Source organism: Paroedura picta, chromosome 6, assembly GCF_049243985.1.
Source record: "Paroedura picta isolate Pp20150507F chromosome 6, Ppicta_v3.0, whole genome shotgun sequence".
NCBI lineage: Eukaryota > Metazoa > Chordata > Lepidosauria > Squamata > Gekkonidae > Paroedura > Paroedura picta.
Genome location: NC_135374.1, coordinates 43809594 through 43825920, shown reverse-complemented (window position 1 = coordinate 43825920; position 16327 = coordinate 43809594). Strand labels below are relative to the sequence as shown.

At 43.7% G+C, this 16327-nt stretch overlaps 1 protein-coding gene and 1 long non-coding RNA gene across 7 annotated transcripts in view; one reads left to right on the top strand and one right to left on the bottom strand.

Annotated features, from left to right (window-relative positions):
* Positions 1-10861, bottom strand: part of LOC143839812 (uncharacterized) — a 48482-nt gene extending 37621 nt beyond the window's left edge. For 2 of the 3 annotated variants that reach the window (XR_013231872.1, XR_013231871.1), the window contains exons 1-2: positions 9222-9455; positions 3745-3818 (exon numbers count right to left, since the gene is read on the bottom strand). This is a non-coding gene — a long non-coding RNA (uncharacterized LOC143839812). Of the gene's footprint in view, positions 1-3744; positions 3819-9221; positions 9456-10726 lie in introns of those variants that run through there. The other variant, XR_013231873.1, reaches the window with a different exon arrangement.
* Positions 9601-16327, top strand: part of CHMP2B (charged multivesicular body protein 2B) — a 31365-nt gene continuing 24638 nt past the window's right edge. For 3 of the 4 annotated variants that reach the window (XR_013231869.1, XR_013231870.1, XM_077342343.1), the window contains exon 1: positions 10528-11155. Coding sequence is in view for 2 of the 4 variants with exons in the window: in XM_077342343.1 (XP_077198458.1) it covers positions 10543-11155 (613 nt within the window). In the remaining 2 variants the exon portion in view is untranslated. Of the gene's footprint in view, positions 9635-10527; positions 11156-16327 lie in introns of those variants that run through there. The other variant, XM_077342344.1, reaches the window with a different exon arrangement.

Below are 16327 nucleotides of genomic sequence, written 5' to 3'. Positions count from 1 at the left end.
CAAAATTTTCCCACCAGTCAGAGGATCTTTCGTCCACCCAGAACTGTCTGGGGAACCGGACCTCTGCCAGAGCTTGCCAGTGCTTCTTTGCCGCCATGGTTGCCCGTAGAGAACGTCTTCTACTGGTGGTCATCGTTCCGGCAATACGTTCTCGGTAGTCCTCGATAGCAGCCCTCCTATGCCGCACGGTGGTATGGATACGCTGGACTACCGCAAGCATCTGAGCCAACAATTGATAAATAATCCTCTCCATTGCAACGTTAACCTGTGCTGCGGGCAGTAGGCTACGCAAACAAAGAGTGAGGCCGACCACGTGTCTGCCTAGGTGCATGTAAGCAGGTAACCTGTGGGCGTGTACTGTGGGCGGGGATTAACCAATCAAACATATCAATGCATCAACCTCTGGTTCATAGAAAACAATAGAAAACACGTTCCAACGGCGCCAATGATTTGACGATGACGCGTTGCTATGGGGTATCCTAGGTTATTTAAAAAAAAAGGGAACCCCGACAAGTCCGGCTTTAGGGTCGAGGTCAAAGGTGTGCCTGCAGTTTGATTGACGGGCACGGGAGGCCAGAAGCGCTAAAAAGGGACCTCCTTTGTAGCGATAAGACGGAGACCGGAAGCCTGTGGGTTACGAAAGTGACGAGAAGTGAAAGTGCCAAATTCCGCAAAAACCGCAGCTGTGCATTACGGGCACAGCTAGTTACATTTCGCTAGTTAAAGTAGTGATTTCGCAAACATCAACCAAATAGCCACTTTGAGCTCTGTGCGAAATGGCCCTGACTTTTAAGGTTTCTACAGGCAGTTCTAACCACATCACACCAGGGATCTCTGCACACTTTAGGGCTCCTCTTTGACTGGGAAATGATCTTCTCTCTCTAGTAACTGAAGTTTTCCTGTCTGTGTCAAACTGATGTCAGGTAGTTGTGTGCACTCACATTTTTTTCTACTGTCTATCCTGTCAAATACTGATCAATCTGAATCAGGATCTTGCAACAGATCTGCAATGTTCCTTTTTCCTGGCTGGGAACAGCTTTTACTAGGATGCTGCATTCTGCACTTGAATCATTCCAATTGTCAATCTCCTCTCTCCTTCCTGATTGATTGGGGGGGTTGGGCAATGACATGCCCTTTCATCTCTCTTCCCAGCCAGTTCTGAAGCTAGAGTATGTTGGGGGGAGCTCCAGCTGTCATTGAAGGAAGAGGAAGCTGGAGAGGGCTTTATTGCTCCCCCCCCCCCGACTCTACAGCCAGAGCAAACTGAGGGAGGGGAAAAGGGGAAGGGCGAAGTCTCCTACAATCTTTGAATTGATATCTTGACCAAAAGGTGACAGACTATTGTGCTACATCAGCAGTGGAGGCATGGAGAAGAGGGCAAAATATAAACCAGGAAAAAAACGGGGACATCTACACTTCAGACTCCTCAGTCAAGACAGAAATCTGACTGACTCTCCTCAGTATGTAGCTCTGTTCAGTATGCATGGCAGGGCTGTATTTCTGTTCAGCTGATGCTAACCAGTCAGAGCAGCTTGCCACTCAAAGATCTCTGTTTCTGTGTAGAATTAACCCTTCACAGCCCTTCAGCTGCTTGTGCAGCACTTTAAAGCTTTTTCAAAATGAAGTCCCTAACTCAAAGAGTGCCTATCCAGATTATTTAATATTATAGAGACTTGAACAAATTTCAAGTTGTGATGTAGACACTTAAATCATTGTATTAACATTGCTTTATAATTTTATTTCCATATTTTAATGTTTTTTCTTTTATGTATCTTAGACCAGTGGTCCCCAACCCCTGGACCGGAGACCAGGACCAGTCCATAGATCAGTCAGCTCCTCCTTGTCCTCCTCCCTGGCTGCTGCCGGTTCACCTTTGGTGCTCTCCAGCGGCCACCATGGCAGGGGCGCTGGCAGGAAAGCAAGTGGAGCAGGGGCTCAGGCCACAACATCCCTCAGCAAAAGACTACCCCCCCCCCCAGGCCTCAGTAAAATTGTCAAGCGTTGACCGGTCCCTGGTGATAAAAAGGTTGGGGACCACTGTCTTAGACAACATGTTAGACATTGGTGAGAGAAGCCTCCAATACCAGTAATTGTACTGCCCTGCCCCTACCTGGGGACCAAGTAAGTACTCCCTCAGCTGTGAAGTTACTCACAAAAGAGCAGGACTTCATTAGTATAATGTATAAAATATATATTGCTGATCTGTATTTAAGAACATTTGCGCTGTTAGGGAGTTGACATTAAGACCTATAATTTTTAACTACAAAATGTGAAATAGATTTATTTTTAGGCTTTCCTAGCTGTTCTTGTTAAACTGCATAAGTACAATACTGAGAAAATAAAAAGTGAACTAATGATGCTGGAAGTCTATGACTGAAGAATATTTCATGTAGATGTTTTTGCTAACAGCTAAACAACATAATTTTAACAAATAAAAACTATAGCCCTTAAAATATTATGTTTTTTTTTCTTCTGATGGGCTTATTTTAAACATATTTTGGAATAAAGTTATACAGCTGCAGGGAAACCAACTGTGCAAGTAGATTAATGTCAAGAGATAAAAACAAGGAAGGAGTTGACTGCCAGTACATAATTTGGAAAGAAAATTCATGTCCTTGCAACTCTGAGCACTGAATCTGAATAGCTTGCAATCTTTTTTAAAGCAATATACATTTAACTAGATCAAATTTAAAAACCAAAACCAAAACATCAAATACAAAGAGACTTTTGTTTCAATAAATGTTGTTACTTTCCCATATATAAAAAAGTATATAGATGCCTATTATCATTATTTTAACATCTCTCCCCCTCCCCCCCCCCCCCATTATTCCTTGCCTTTCAGCACTCAACTGTCTGGAGCATTTCATGTAAATTAGTACAATCCTTGTAACAAACCTATAGGTTAACGACTATTGCCATATTATAGACAATGTGAAGAAATTCTAGGACATTGGCAGAGGAAGCCAAGAAGGAGCCGTGTGTGTGGGACAGAGCAATACATTAGTTGATGGCCCCACATACACTAAGCACGTGCCCACAATCACCTCAGTTCAGTTCCCATACATGCAGGCTCTGTGGTAGAGGGGGCCATCCCACAGTTGTCCTCTATATTCTCTTGGGCTCACCTTTGTGGTATGCATGGCAGGGCTGTAGCCTGCTGGGGGCTTCTATAGAGGGGTGGTTGATGAGCCCACAATTGTACTGGTGTCCTCTTCACCCAGGTCTGCAAACACTAATCTGATGGCCTGGCAATGGCCTCCTATTGAGCAAGCTGCTTGCAGAGGAAAATGAAAGAGTGTATGGGTAATGGGGGATGACCCCTGCTGAAAGCCAACTTGGTGTAGTAGTAAGGAGCAGCAACTTCCAATCTGGCAAGCTAGGTTTGATTCCCTGCTCCTCCACAGGCAGTCAGCTTGGGCTAGTTACAGTTCTGTTAGTGCTGAACACACAGAGCAGTTTCTCTCAGACCTCCCTCTGTCCCACCTATCTCACAGGGTGTCAGTCTGTTGTGGGGAGAGGAAGGGAAGGTGATTGTAAGCCACTTTGAGACTCCTTTGGGTAGTGAAAAGCAGGGTATAAAAACCAATTCTTCTTCTTCTGTTACTCAACTTGCACTGTGGCCAGAAGACCATATACTCACAAGACAGGACCTTGATCTCTAGCCATCCACCATGCTAAGTGTGAACACTGTGATTTTTTTTATTGTAGCCACAGTTCTGGGAAAGAGTATTTTAATCATCTCACCTGTGCTGGTTTCCTAATCTGATGGTATACTGTGCATCCCATTCTGAACATAAAATCCCAGTCTTCTTTCATTCCTTAGAACACAAAAAATTGGAAACAATTTTTGTTGTTGTTGTTATGTGCGAAGTCGTGTCCGACCAATCGCGACCCCATGGACAATGATCCTCCAGGCCTTCCTGTCCTCTACCATTCCCTGGAGTCCATTTAAGTTTGCACCTACTGCTTCAGTGACTCCATCCAGCCACCTCATTCTCTGTCGTCCCCTTCTTCTTTTGCCCTCGATCGCTCCCAGCATTAGGCTCTTCTCCAGGGAGTCCTTCCTTCTCATGAGGTGGCCAAAATATTTGAGTTTCATCTTCAGGATCTGGCCTTCTAAAGAGCAGTCAGGGCTGATCTCCTCTAGGACTGACCGGTTTGTTCGCCTTGCAGTCCAAGGGACTCGCAAGAGTCTTCTCCAGCACCAGAGTTCAAAAGCCTCAATTCTTTGACGCTCGGCCTTCCTTATGGTCCAACTTTCGCAGCCATACATTGCAACTGGGAAGACCATAGCCTTGACTAAACGCACTTTTGTTGGCAAGGTGATGTCTCTGCTTTTTAGGATGCTGTCTAGATTTGCCATAGCTTTCCTCCCCAGGAGCAAGCGTCTTTTAATTTCTTTGCTGCAGCCCCCATCTGCAGTGATCTTGGAGCCCAGGAAAATAAAATCTGTCACTATCTCCATTTCTTCCCCTTCTATTTGCCAGGAATTGAGAGGGCCGGATGCCATGATCTTTGTTTTCTTGATGTTGAGTTTCAAGCCAACTTTTGCACTCTCCTCCTTCACCCGCATCAACAGGCTCTTTAGTTCCTCTTCACTTTCTGCCATTAGAGTGGTATCATCTGCATATCTGAGGTTGTTGATATTTCTCCCTGCAATCTTGATCCCAATTTGTGACTCCTCTAATCCCGCATTTCTCATGATGTGCTCTGCATACAAGTTAAATAGGCAAGGCGACAGTATACAGCCTTGCCGAACTCCTTTCTCAATTTTGAACCAGTCAGTGATTCCATGTTCAGTTCTCACTGTTGCTTCTTGACCTGCATATAAATTTCTCAAGAGACAAATAAGATGCTCTGGTATTCCCATCTCTTTAAGAACTTGCCACAATTTGTTGTGTTCCACACAATCAAAGGCTTTAGCATAGTCAATGAAGCAGAAGTAGACGTTCTTCTGGTACTCCCTAGCTTTCTCCATGATCCAGCGTATGTTGGCAATTTGATCTCTAGTTCCTCTGCCTCTTCGAAATCCTGCCTGTACTTCTGGAAGTTCTCGGTCCACATATTGCTGGAGCCTAGCTTGTAGGATTTTGAGCATAACTTTGCTAGCATGAGAAATTAGTGCAATGGTGCGGTAGTTTGAACATTCTTTGGCATTGCCCTTCTTTGGAATTGGAATGTAAACTGACCTTTTCCAATCCTGTGGCCATTGTTGAGTTTTCCAAATTTGCTGGCATATTGAGTGTAGCACTTTTACTGCATTGTCCTTTAAGATTTTGAATAGTTCAACTGGAATGCTGTCACCACCACTAGCTTTATTGTTACTCAGACTTCCTAAGGCCCATTTGACTTCACATTCCAGGATGTCTGGCTCCAGGTCAGTAATTACCCCATTGTGGTCATCAGGGATGTTAAGCTCGCTCTTGTATAGTTCTTCTGTATAATTTTGCCACCTTTGTTTAATCTCTTCTGCTTCTGTGAGGTCCCTACCATTTTGGTCCCTTATCATGCCCATCTTTGCATGAAACGTTCTCTTCATCTCCAATTTTCTTGAAAAGATCTCTGGTCCTCCCGATTCTATTGTTTTCTTCTATTTGTTTGCACTGTTCATTTAAGAAGGCATTCTTATCTCTTCTAGCTTTTCTCTGGAATTCTGCATTCAACTGGGTGTATCTTTCTCTTTCTCCCTTGCCTTTCACTTCCCTTCTCTCCTTAGCCATTTGTAAAGCTTCCTCAGACAGCCATTTTGATTTCTTGCATTTCTTTTTCTTTGGGATGGTTTTAGTTGCTACCTCTTGTACAATGTTGCGAACCTCCATCCATAGTTCTTCAGGCACTCTGTCTATCAGATCTAATTCCTTAAATCTATTTGTCACCTCCACTGTGTATTCGTCAGGGATATGATTTAGTTCATACCTGAGTGGCCTAGTGCTTTTCCCTACTTTCTTCAATTTAAGCCTAAATTTTGCAACAAGAAGCTCATGATCTGAACCACAATCAGCTCCTGGTCTTGTTTTTATTGACTGGATAGAACTTTTCCATCTTTGGCTGCAGAGCACATAGTCAATCTGATTTCTGTGTTCACCGTCTGGTGATGTCCATGTGTAGAGTCGTCTCTTGGGTTGCTGGAAAAGAGTGTTTGCTATGACCATTGTATTCTCTTGACAAAATTCTACCAGCCTGTGCCCTGCTTCATTTTGTACTCCAAGGCCAAACTTGCCTGTTATCCCGGTTATCTTTTGGCTTCCTACTTTAGCATTCCAATCCCCCATGATGATAAGCACATCATTTTTGGGCGGTGCTTCTAGAAGGTGTTGTAGGGCTTCATAGAACTGATCAACTTCATCCTCTTCAGCAGCAGTGGTTGGGGCGTAGACCTGGATCACTGTGATGTTGAATGGTTTGCCTTGGATTCGAACTGAGATCATTCTGTCATTTTGGGGATTGTATCCCAAGACTGCTTTTCCTACTCTCTTATTATGAAGGCTGCTCCATTTCTTCTGCGAGATTCTTGTCCACAGTAGTATACCTGATGGTCATCTGAATTAAATTCACCCATTCCTGTCCATTTTAGTTCACTGATTCCTAAAATGTCGATGTTCAGTCTTGTCATTTCTTGTTTAACCACGTCCAGCTTGCCTTGATTCATGGATCTGACGTTCCAGGTTCCTATGGAATAAAAATCTTTACAGCATCGGACTGTCTTTTCGCCACCAGTTACTTCCACAACTGAGCGTCCTTTCGGCTTTGGCCCAGCCGCTTCATTCATTCTGGCGCTACTCGTACTAGCCGTCTGCTCATCCCCAGTAGCATATTGGACACCTTCCGACCTGAGGGGCTCATCTTCCAGCATCATATCGTTATGCCTATTGGAACTGTCCATAGAGTTTTCATGGCAAAGATACTGGAGTGGTTTGCCATTTCCTTCTCCAGTGGATCACCTTTTGTCAGAGCTCTCAGCTATGACCTGTCCGTCTTGGGTGGCCCTGCACGGCATAGCTCATAGCTTCACTGAACTACGCAAGCCCCCTTGCCACAACAAGGCAGCGATCCTTGAAGGGGGAATTAAGCATTAAGAAACTGGATGATGATCACCAGGTTCAAGGATCTCATTGATTGCACACCTCAAATCTGTGTAATCATATGTGTACATCATGTTATATCTATGTAAACAAAGTTGCCTTATCTAGACTACTGTTTTTGTCTGAATTTATGGAAGCATTCATTGACAACATTGCATGCTTGTGGTTGGTAAGTGGATAAAAGGTCAAGAATCACTGGTCTCAATGTTTCAGACCAGTCTAAATCTGTAGAAATTTCATATTTTTTAACATGAGGCATGCACTTCTATGAAATTACACTGTATGTCCTGGGACCAACCTTCATTATTCAATTTTATAAACATTGTATTTGTAATTAGAGTGCAAACATTTCCCTGCCCATTTTGTTATTAGTAGCTGTGACAGACAGCGCTTAGAAAACGAGGCTCTAAGACCGTTTATGCACTGGGAACTTCACTGCCCCAGCTCTTGCGCAGGAGGCCAAATCGGGGGTGGATGAGGTGCACCAGGCCAAATGATCCCCCATGTGGGTGGAGGAAGAGGTGGGGCAACCTGCCACTACTAAAACTCCAGCCTGCAGCCCAGCATGAAACCTCCAGTGCATAATCGGTCTAAGTGAAGCAACAGCAGCTATGAGCAAAGAACTAAAATCCTCACTAGACAGACAGAACCAGTACTACAGCTTGCTCTGAGCCAGCCACAGCTGGGTAGGGGTTGATATACTGGCTGTCAATTCAGTCTGAGACTGGTCTACTTCTGCTTCTTAGCTGATAAACCCGTCAGAGTGATAACTCTAGTGAGAAAGTGCAGAGTTTTCTCTTGGCAGCTAACCCACACAGTGTCTGAACAACTAGGGCAGTTATTTGGCAGTAAGAATTGGATAGTCAGGTGTTTACTTCCAATTAGGCCAAAGTAGTAGGAGAATCCTTCTAAGGGAAAAGAGGAGCCCTGGTTAGTTTGTAAAGGGAAATCAGGAGTGTACTTCCAAAGATCTCTCTGTGTGTAATGAGCTTCAGTTACTTCAGAAGGCAGTGGGAGACTAGTTCACCTAGAAATGGAGAAATTCGTGGCAAAAGTTAAATGTGCATACATTCTATGAATCAGGGGGAAGGGGGTTCAGGAGAACTCCAGAAGACAAAGATAAAATAAAAATAAATGTGTTTTCGTATAGATATAGTAAAGAAACATCTCAGTGTAAAAGAATTCTTAGCATCTGAAAGAAAAGCCTAAGGACATCTGAAAAGCCTATAACTATATACTAGAAGCTGTGAAATAACTTGTTTAAAGGAAACTGATCCTTCAACGCCAACTACCCTTTTCCTCTTCGTAAATAAAATATTGAAGTTGTTTATTAGTAAACAGCCTCAGTGTCATTCTAACCAAGGGTGTTTTGTTGTTGTTATTGTTAAGAACACATTCCCTAAAAGTTCAAGGGCTAAATAAAGCCAAAAAGATCAAAAGGAGAGAGGCATGGGCAGCAAGCTTCATTTTTAAAACAAGAAAAACCAATCTGCAAAGGCTTATTAATGAGAATCTATAAGATACAATAATCCATTGGGTACAGTTTTGAGGTTTCTCCTATTGCCAAAACAGTACTAGAATTTTTTTAAAGATATCATATTGTTCCTTTAAGTTACTGGAAAGTGAAGTCTGTACTCATGATTATTTTAATGCAGTGACAGTAGCTAAGAATAGAACAGAGAAAATGAATAGTTTAAAGATCTAGAGAGGATATTAAAAAGAAAGAAAACAAGAAGTATGCAGAATGAAAGATATGTACTAGTGATGGGGAAAGCATTATTGTTTATAACACTTCCCCCCCCAAATATGGAAATATTGCTGCACTGAACAAGATTACAATACCCTGCTTTGCCCAGCAAATAGATGTTTTTACGACAGGATTCAGTGATTACAACATCATGGCAACTTTTTCATAGTATATGATGTTGCTGTGCATAGGCAGCCTATGCCAGTACATCAGGAATCAGCAGCACAGCATCAATTCTGTCAGCCACCATCACCAGATGCAGTATAGATGTATGACACAATGGCATTAGATGGAGAAGAGGCAGAACAGGAAAAGAGAAAGTCCTTTTACTTTAATACGGAACCAACCCTATTCTGAAGGCTCTGGGTGTATAAAAAAACAACTGCATATACCGTGTATGTTGAACACCAAAGTTGCTTCAATCAGGAGCCAGTAGTACTGTACTACTCTATGCGCCTGAATCATGAGGGCAATGAAGAGTTTTCATGGGAATACAAGTCATGTGCAGAAGGATCCAACTTGCTTCAGCACTTCACGTCATGCATAGCCACGGATCTTCACTTGTAAAGATCTGTAGAAACAGGACTGTTGGATAAAATGGGCAGAACAAGAGTGAGTAAGATGTTGGGACATCTGCCTCACAAATTCCTCTGGAGCTACAAAATTACAAAATGAGAAGCATTCCTCCAAATACGTACATTCTGGCTAACTAAATGCCAGTAACATACTTTGCAAACACAACGTTGCGATAGAAAAAAGAGCAAGACACTGAAGACTACTTACCAAATGATCTCTAATTTTCAAGGTAATTATGTCATTGTATATACTGGTAACTATATATTCTTTATTGTTATATGAATTTAGTATCTAAAATTGTATTGCTAACATGATGTGGAGAATAAAGAACATTTACTACCTATGATTCTATTTTTAAGGCAACAACATATATTACTTTCAGGAAAACTGGACTACATTTGATGATTTTTGGCATGTGATTATGTCAGTGCACTTTATTAAGGTGTGATATGAAATAACAACAGATAAATAATACTACAAAAGGTTGATAGTTATTATAGCATAGGAGGTAGGAGATAGCTGTTTCAGAGTGGGTATGAATTTTCTACTGACAGTCTCTGCTACAAAAATGGCACACAATTTATTTCTACATTTGTTTTAAAATAAATTATATTGAAGCAGTGTAGCATTTGAAGATAGCAGGTACAAACTCAATGCCCCTTTCTAAAATTCCCACTTTTTCTTTTTTCCAGAAAAGCATCTTGCATCTTCCAGTTTTTATCCTGTGGCTGTTTCAAAACATTATTTTTTACTTTCATTGGTCACATTCCCTGCCTTGACAGAACTCTAATGTGCCACAATTCAAAACAGTTGTTGCACACTTGTAGCCATCCTATCTCACGATGTAATGAATACTCTGTGCGCTCCAATGTTCTGTTGACTACACTGACTGTTTTATGTGGCGGCTATATGTTATGTGCATGCCTAGGCTCCTGTCATCTTATTTATGGAAGTCACTGCCTAAGACCATTTCAGAACCAACAGCCGTGGAGTGATGTGTTTATGCTCTTATGTCATCCACATCCTACCATCATCCTAGCAGCTGAGAAAGCGGAGGTATCAACTAGGATTCTAAAAACCTACGCAACTCACTGAGCAAATTCTTCTACCCCGCAGTGCAGAAAACAAAGCCATTAAATGTGGCACGACTCCGGGAGCGAAAGCCATTTGTTACAGGCTAGTACGGAGCAACCCCCCCCCCAAAAAAAAAAAAAACCCGTGGTAACTCTCCCTTCTGCTTCTCCCCTTCTCCGTGTTGTCAGCGCAATAAGCAGCGAGAAAGAGTATGGCAGTCAACGGGATCGCCCGGCGACCTTGGCACCTGAGAGGGAGTCTGAAGCCCTTTCCCCTGCCTGCCAGGCGCCGCTTCCTCCCCGGGGAAGCCTCGACGCCGCCCTCGCCCGCCGAACACCCGGGTCACGTGAGCCGTCAGCTTCACGTGCGCGGCCGCCCCAGCCGGCGAATGGGAGGGAGGCGCAGGAGGGCCGAGGCCGCGGCGGTGACGGCGGCTGCCCAGACCCGGACGCTGAGGGCCGGCCTCCAAGCCGGGGCCGCCGCCGCCGCCGCTCCTCCTCGCTCCGACCTGTCGGCGGCACCCTCCGCCTCTGCCGAGCGCAGGAGAGGCGGGACTTAGGGGGCGAAGCGGCTTCCTGCTCGGCCGCCAAGAGGAACGAGGCCGCCCGGGGGAGAGCCGGCTCGACGCGGACAGGCGCCGCCATGGCCTCGCTCTTCAAGAAGAAAACGGTGGACGGTGAGTGGGGAGTGGGGAGGGGGGAGGTCCGTCCCTCGGGAGACGGAGCGTCCCTCGTCCACCGGCGGGCGGGTGAGCAGGCGCAGCTGCATCGACCCCCCCGCCCCGACTCTGTCCCCCTCCGCTGCCGCGTTTCAGGGAGGTCTTGCGCTAACTTGTAGCTCGGCCGTATGTGAAGAAGGGTCCCCGCGCGCGGAAGCTTCCATCCCGACCAAAATTGTGTGGGTCTTAAAGCGGCTCCTACTCCGGACTGGCCTGGGGGTAGAGGAGGCTGCCTCAGGGGAAGCGGGTTGGGTGGATGCCTCCCCCTCCCGGGGGGGGGGGGAGCTCGGGATCCCCCGGAATTACAGCTCTTCTCCAGGCAACCGAGATCTGCTTCCTTAGAGAAAATGCATGTTGCCTTGGAGGAACAACTCTATGGTATTGTATCCGATTGAGACCTACAGGAGTTTTCCCAGTTTGGATCTGGCATGTCTCCCTGCCCCAGTTCCCAGCCGGGGACCTGGCAATCCTCATTCCCTGACTTGATTTCCCCACATACCGTCAGTTTCCCATTGCCATCTTTCAGCATCCCTGAAAGAAAGTTTCTTTCTGGTTCTCACTGTTTCTCCTGGCTTAAGGCAGTTGACAAGCAGTCTGCCTCAGTTTTTTATGGACAGCCTTCCCTACATCCCCCTTCACTGAGCCGTAAATCAGATGCAGTGTGTGTGTTTGGGTTTGAACTTTGTATGGGTTAAGGTGGCTGTTTGTGCAAGACAGGAAGAGAGAAGAAAATGAGCATGACTCATCCTTAGGTGAGCTGTCACCCAGGTACAAAAGCACCATACAGGACTATGACATCAATTTACTTGGTGACTAACACTGGACATAGTTTTTAAAAGCATGTTCTTGTTTGTTCCAGCTGATTTAAGAAATTATTAGAATTGCCTTAAAAATAATTTCCCAAGTTTAAAAATACACACCAAGGAGACATGATGCATTGTTTTCTACAGCATGAACTTTCTTTCCTATCGGAACAGCCAGTCTGCTCAGCACTGGCACTCAGGGTTGGTTCCTAGATTTAACAGAAGCATTTGGTGTTCTGTTCTAAATGATGTTCTTTATTACTTTAACTGCATAGTTACTGGCATAAATGTTTATTGTTTTCTTTAGTGAATGGGTATGGGGGGTTCATTTTAGTTTACAACAGCTTTTTAAAGCAGCAATCAGACAACCAAAAAGAATACATTTTGTGTTTTGATTCCCTTAAAGCTTTTCTTCTATTTGGAGGGATTTGTTTAATTGAATTCCTTTGAAGTATAGTGTCACCCTGGTGCTACTGCTTTTTGGTGATCTTTGTTTGAGAGAAACAGTTCCTTTATGAATTGTACAGAATCTATTGTTAATCCCTTGCCTCTTAAAACAAACATATTGTTGGTGATGTAGTATTCATAAATCAGTAAATGGGCAGTCATTTTATTCAAATGGATCATAGAAGGGGGGGAGAAAATATATATTCCATTCACTAATTACATTGCACCACAGGAATTTAGGTACTCCCGCCCCCAGTTTTTGGGCTAGAAAAGAATTTGAATGCAGAATTGTAATAGTGATACTGGTTTGCTCAGCATTCTTTGAATATAAATTTGCGGACAACTATCTTGCTGTGTTTCTCTTGTCAGATGAAAATTAGACAATAGGGTGAATACAGACCAGTTTACTATATGATAAGATTTCCAGTCAGATAGTTGTTCATCTATCTAAATACACAACTGTATTTTTTCCCCTTGAGATGTGTTCTCCTGAATGTTGAATTTAGGGACATTTACAAAGCAGTAAGTCATTTTCCACACGGATGTATTAGTAAATCACAAGCCAGTGCCCAGGAAGAATCAGCTGGCATAGGAGAGAGGAATAATGATTGTGAAACTTTTTTGCACAATCCAAATATTCCTGTATGCTATATGGAGTTTCTATGGAGTAAAGCAGGTCATTTTGCTTCTTTAGTCTGTTTTTCTCTGCCTTCCACCATTCTCTGCATTCTGTGGCTCTTGGAGCCATAGTTCTTAGCAGGATGTTTGGGGAGGAGTGTACAAAGACATATGTTTCTATGTCTGAGGGAATCCTTTGAGTGTGTAGAAAACCCTGCCTTATTTGTGGCTGTCCTGTTTTTTCTGCTTCCCTAATTAATATGAGCCACTCACTTTACTATTGGATGTATAGTAGTAGTAATTAGAATAGCTGTTAGTTTTGAGTGGTGAATATATTTCTTCCAACATTATGATTTGTTTTCTATATGTGCTGTTGATATTTTGTTGTTTTTTACCATTTTATCACATTGTGGTTAGTACGCATATACGTACATTGTAAAAATTATTCTTCAGTTATATGAAACAAGTGTTTAAAGAGTTACGTTGTTTAAAAAATCTAACATATGCCTGCTATGTGCATATTTATTTATTCATGCAATTTATATACTATTCCTCACTATGACATCAAGGATAGATACGAATAGCTGGTAGGTACAGCTTTATATCTGGTTAAAACAAGGCTGTTATGAGGCCAATGGAGGAGGACAAAATAGGGATGGATGAATGATATCCTGAGTTCCTTGGGGGAAGAATACACTAAAAATGTAATAAATCAATAATAAAAATAATAGTTGGTTCTTATATGCTGCTTTTCTCTACCAGGAGTCTCAAAGCAGCTTACATTCACCTTCTCTTTCCTCTCCTCACAACAGACACCTGTGAGGTAGGTGAGGCTGAGAGAGCCCTGATATTACTGCTGAGTCAAAACAGCTTTATCAGTGTTGTGGCGAGCCCAAGGTCACCCAGCTGGCTGCATGTGGGAAACGTGGAATCAAACGTGGCTCACCAGATTAGAAGTCAGTGCTCCTAACCACTACACCAACCTGGCAAATTTCCTATCTTACCCTTTCTCTCTTCTCTGTGAACTTCGCCTTCCCTCCTTCCATCTCCTTGCCACTCAACAGCCAACATAACTTTTATCTGCCTTTATCTCCCAACAGAGATAAAGGTGGCCTATAAATATTATAATACATATAATACATAAATTACATTTACTATTAATTTATATCTTCCTTTTTCCACATTGGAGACGCAAAGCAGCTTACATAATTTTTGACTCTTTTTATCTTCACAACAACCCTGTGAGGTAAGTTAGGCTGAAGATGAGTAACTGGCCCCAGGTCACCCAATGAGCTTCTGTGGCATAGTGTGGGGAATCAAACCGTATCCTCGGTGTAAACTGCACAGAGCTTTTATTCCAACCCCAGGTCGATTCAGTCCCTGCCCTCTACACAGAATGCGATTTCCGTTTGGATTTTGGGCGATTTAAATTTTCCTTCTGCGGCAAGAAGGATTGATCTGGAGTGACCCTACCTTTATTGTGCCATATCTTAGAGTGCTTTTAATGCTCAATATCTGGATTGGGAAACCAGCTCCGTGGTAGAGAACCTCTGATAGGCCACACCTGGTCATGTGACTAACTTGCCTTAAAGGAGAAGTCCCTAATTTCTCTCAACTTCTGTCGGTCCTGGATTTTTCCTCCCTCCTCTGCCTTTTTCGATCTTCTCCCCCACCCCTCCCAAGAAAAGAAAGAGGCTCCCTCCCAGGCTCCTCTCCCCCCCTTCAAGAAAAGAAAGAAAGAGGCTTGGCTTCCCCCCCCCCCTTCTGAACTACCCTAACCACGTGCAGAAAACTTTCCTGTTTCAATGGGGGGGGGGAAAGAGGAAGATCCGAGTTCAAAGCGATCTGAATTCAACAGAATTGACAATGGAATAAACAAAGTACAGTATTTGCTGGTGTATAAGGCTACTTTTTTCCTCTGAAAAACATGCCTCCAAGTGGGGGGGTCGTCCTATACGCCGGGTGCACTTCAGTTGGGATAGACATAGCTGCCCATAGTGGCCCATAGTAATGTAATGTAACAAACTCTATATTTTGAGTGGAAATGTTGGGGGGTCGTCTTATACGCCCAATCGTCTTATACGCCGGCAAATACGGTAAGTGCAGACTCTGCCCTGGTCTGAAATATAACCACTATATCATGCTGGTTTTCATGAGCTGGCCACTGTTGAACAGTAGTAAGCAGGCAGATCTTGGAAAGTAATCTGAATGGTAGTAAGTATTCTAGTGGTTGCTAGCATACCTGCCCTCACTGAGTTCTCCCTCAAAGGCTCCTTTTCCTGCTGCTTTCTCTCCTTTTAGGGTTGTCAGCCTCCATGTGGGGCCTAGAGATCTGGAATCACAGCAATCTTCCAGCTACGGAGATAATTTCTTCCTGAATAGCTGAGCAGTAGTGAGCAGGCAGGCCTAGCTGAGTCATGCAAGTTGGGTGGTATCAAGTTACCCTGTGGTTGCTGTTAGGTCTAGGGTTGCTAACCTCCAGGTGAAACCTAGGTCCATTCTGCACATCTGCCAATGTTGATGGATGTCCGCGGCAGCCCAAATCGCTACAATTTGTAGTGGAATTTTGACGTTTCACACAGTGCAAATTGTAGTGCAATATTCATGCACCCATAGTGCTTTTTTGGTAACACACATGTTTCCGGTCTTGCAGGAATTGCAAACAAAGTGCTCTAAATTTGTGGCGCTTCTGCCTGCCTCAGCCCATCAATCAAACTGAAGAGCCAATCAAATGGATTGCCCTTGTGGCTCTGAAGTTTCCATTTCCCTTTAAAGTTTATTTTTAAAAAATCAAAAAACACACGTGGCAACGAATACGTGTTAATTTATTGCTTCTTTGCTTCACACTGAACTGTATTTTGTTGTAATTTCCCCCGAGGCTAAACCAGGGGGGGCGGTATTCATTGGAGATGGAAAAAAGCTCCTCCATTCACAGCTCCTCCATCCACGCTAATTAATACATCTTCCTGATGGACATGTGTGTAAACATTGACACATGTCTCCATGAAAAAAAAATATACAATGCATGTTAGCACAGGCAGGGCAACATTCAGGCACATGGTAAGCAAGGAACTCTGTGATGTTATGATGCTCACTTTGAAAGTTTAAAGTTTAAAACCTTCTGTTGAATGAAAAGTGTGCTCGCTTGTTCATTGCTTTATACGGTTTGTAGGGGGGAAAAGGCATTCCCATCCCCCGGAAGCTTGGGGGTAGGAGTGGAGGAGGGACCTTCTTCCTAACGCTATTTTGAGAATGCACATGT